This window comes from Pinus tabuliformis, chromosome 1_1, assembly GCF_031772625.1.
Source record: "Pinus tabuliformis cultivar Carrire ecotype Pingquan chromosome 1_1, CPIR1, whole genome shotgun sequence".
NCBI classification, from domain to species: domain Eukaryota; kingdom Viridiplantae; phylum Streptophyta; class Pinopsida; order Pinales; family Pinaceae; genus Pinus; species Pinus tabuliformis.
In genome coordinates, this window is record NC_142297.1 from 645,883,453 (window position 1) to 645,885,504 (window position 2,052).

The window sequence follows — 2,052 nt, forward strand, 5'->3', positions numbered from 1 at the left end:
CCATTGTTTCAAATCAGCCCTCTGCAGCAGGGGTCCTAGCATCTACTGCAATGGAAGATCTATTTCAGGCCTGTCCTCCCCCCCCTTTTTTCTCATCACCTATTTTATCAAGTGATTTGCATGTGGTGTGTAGTGGTGAATTAGATCGTTCATGCAAACTCTCATCAGTTATAACAGATTCGAAGAAGGGAGAAAACACCACTGATAGTGTTTTATTGACAGTGACATCTTCCCTTCGTCTGGCTCCGTTGCATTTTGGAGATGGAGGACGTGAATCTCATTATAATTTAAGGCCTTTAGCTACCAGAAAAGGAAAAGAGCCAGTTGCAGGCGGTTTGGCAAAGGACGAGGTGTCCATAGCTCCAAAGAAGTTAAGAGGGAGGAAGTCGGACTTATCAAAAGCCAAGCTGAAGGCTATCATAGATATTGCTGGAGGGAAGCAGTTGTCCCTGCCAGGGGTGCTTAGAGCAAAGCAATCACCCCCTGAAGGTTTTAAATGATTATTTTATCTTTCAATTGCAGGGGTCTTGCTAGTACCCCCAAAAAACTAGCTCTGAAGGATCTGGTTAAGGAGAATAAACCTGACATCCTCCTCCTTCAAGAAACGCTTGGGAAAGGAGAAGATATTATAGGATGTCTGCATAAACTTTTGCCGGGATGGAGTTTTCAAGCTGTGGATGCTACTGGACATTCAGGAGGAGCAGCTCTGGGTTTTAATATGAAGGCAGCGCGTGAAATTTCATCCTGGGGAGCAGAAAACATTTTGGCGGTGGAACTCTATTCCAACGAGTTCTGTATTCCTTTTCTTTTTCTGAATATCTATGGCCCTAATTTGGAGCGGGAGAAGTTCTGGAACTCTTTCTTCGCGAAGTCCTTTTTGGCGCACCCAAATCTCATTATTGGCGGAGACTTCAATTTCTCGTTGGGCCTGGCTGAATCCTGGGGTGTCAATGCTAGAGCGGACCCCCTCTCTGCTTTCATTCATCAGAAATTGGCCTTATCGCCTCTTATTGACGTTAACCCATCAAAGATGCGCCCCTCTTGGAGCAACCAAAGGATTGGCGATGATTGGATTGGGAAGAAATTAGATCGCTTTTTAATAAGCGATTTGTTGTCGGAGAAACTTCAGGCGTTCAGGCATTGGGTTGGAGATGGTGGCCTCTCTGATCATTTCCCGATTATTCTGGAGGTGAAAGGTAATTTAACTAAGCCATGTATCCCCTTCAAGTTTAACTCCTCTTGGCTTTCGGATGCATCTTACATAAAACCTGGAGGAAAGATGTGGTAAGTGAGAATGAGAACCGCAATCAACAGTTTATGGGAAATTTATTAAGGATGAAGGCTGCTTCAAAAAGCTGGGCACATCAAAAGAAGCTAAAGGAGGAAGAAACAATGCAAGTAGTGAATGCAGAACTTGCCCTTCTTGAGGATCCAGACAGTCAGGGCTATGGCACAGGTGCATTGCGCTCGAGGATACATGAGTTGGAAATGGAAAGAAGGAGAATTCTGCAGATGAGGGAGCAAAGCTGGCGTCTTAAAAGCAGAGCGATTTGGTTACAGGCAGGGGATGAAAATTCTAAGTTTTTTCAGAATTATGCAAAAGGGAGAAAAAATACAAACACGATATGGGAAATGAAGAAAGCAAACGGTGACATAGCGCTCTCTTTTGAAGATTTGGCCACTGAAGGGGTAAACTATTTCAAACACCTCTTTAAAGCCCCAGGTGAAATCACAATCACAGAAGTTATAAGGGTTGCCCAGGTTTTTCCTCGGTTTATAGAGGAGGAAGATAATGATCTTCTTATGGCTCCTATTACAAAAGAGGATGTTGAAAGCGTTCTCAAATCGATGCAAAAAGACAAAAGTCCTGGGCCGGATGGCTGGACTGTAGAATTTTTCCTGCATTTCTTCGAATTCATTGGCGATGAGTTAGTGGAGGTGGTGGAAGAATCTAGACTCTCAGGTTCTATCTATCAACCCTTTAATGCTACATTTTTAACTCTCATTCCAAAATATGATATCCCAGGTTCTTTTGCCGATTTCAGGCCCATC

At 43.7% G+C, this 2,052-nt stretch overlaps 1 protein-coding gene across 1 annotated transcript; it reads left to right on the plus strand.

The window, feature by feature from the left end:
- Positions 1–496: 496 nt before the first annotated feature.
- Positions 497–1,288, plus strand: LOC149215028 (uncharacterized). The gene has a single exon (XM_089389599.1). The coding sequence runs from the start codon at positions 497–499 to the stop codon at positions 1,286–1,288; it is 792 nt and encodes a 263-aa protein (XP_089245725.1).
- Positions 1,289–2,052: the final 764 nt, after the last annotated feature.